General features: G+C 65.1%; 1 protein-coding gene across 1 annotated transcript in view; it reads left to right on the top strand.

Moving 5' to 3' along the window:
- COL2A1 (collagen type II alpha 1 chain) overlaps window positions 1-833 on the top strand; it is a 21,443-nt gene that overhangs the window by 9,738 nt on the left and 10,872 nt on the right. Inside the window, 2 exon segments of the mRNA XM_017741203.1 lie at window positions 388-495; window positions 725-807. Coding sequence (XP_017596692.1) covers window positions 388-495; window positions 725-807 — 191 coding nt within the window.

The following is an 833-nucleotide window of genomic DNA, read 5'->3' as shown; positions in this document are numbered from 1 at the left end:
GACCCCTCCCTCCCCATCCCAGTGTCCATCCTCAGCCCCGTGTCCATCCTCAGCCCCTCTGTCCCCACCGTCACCGCCTCGGCCCTAATGAGTTCATTCCCCTAACGAGGCCCCTCGAGGGGCAGCGGCCCCCTCCCCGCGGGGGGGCAGGGGCGTGGGTTGATGGGACAATGGCCGCAGTGTTCGCGTGTCCCCCCTTGGGGACATCCCTCCGCCTTGGGGACATTTTCCCCTCGCCTCATTAACCACCCTCAATGGGGCCGACCCCGGCCCCGGCAGGGACAGGAGGGGGGACGCGAGGGGGACTCGGGTTTATGGGATTTGTCCCCGGAGGGGTTGGGGAGGGGACGAAGGCTCCTCGTGACCCGTTTTCCTCCTCGTCCTCAGGGCCCCGCAGGACCCCAAGGTGCCCCTGGACCGGCCGGGGAGGAAGGGAAGAGAGGAGCCCGCGGAGAGCCCGGAGCTGCTGGACCTTTGGGGCCACCTGGAGAGAGGGTCTGTGGTCACCCTGATCCCAAAACATGGACCCCGATCCCCAAAAACTGACCCCAATCCCAAAAAAACTCCCCTGACGCCAAAATCCTCCTCCTCTTCCTCCTCAGGGCACTCCCGGCAACCCCAAAAAACCTTCCCAGACCCCAAAAACCAACCCCGGATCCCAAAAATATTCCGCAGATCTCAAAACAACTCTCTTGACCCCACAAATCCTCGTCTTCCCCCACAGGGCGCTCCCGGCAACCGCGGCTTCCCCGGGCAGGACGGGCTGGCCGGCCCCAAGGTGGGACTTTGGGGACACTAGGGGTGTCCCAGGGGTGACAACCCCGAATCCACCC

The sequence above is a fragment of the Corvus brachyrhynchos genome, unplaced genomic scaffold (assembly GCF_000691975.1).
Source record: "Corvus brachyrhynchos isolate BGI_N302 unplaced genomic scaffold, ASM69197v1 scaffold318, whole genome shotgun sequence".
Lineage (NCBI taxonomy): Eukaryota > Metazoa > Chordata > Aves > Passeriformes > Corvidae > Corvus > Corvus brachyrhynchos.
Note: the sequence above shows the minus strand (reverse complement) of the source record. Positions and strands in the feature narration are given on the sequence as shown.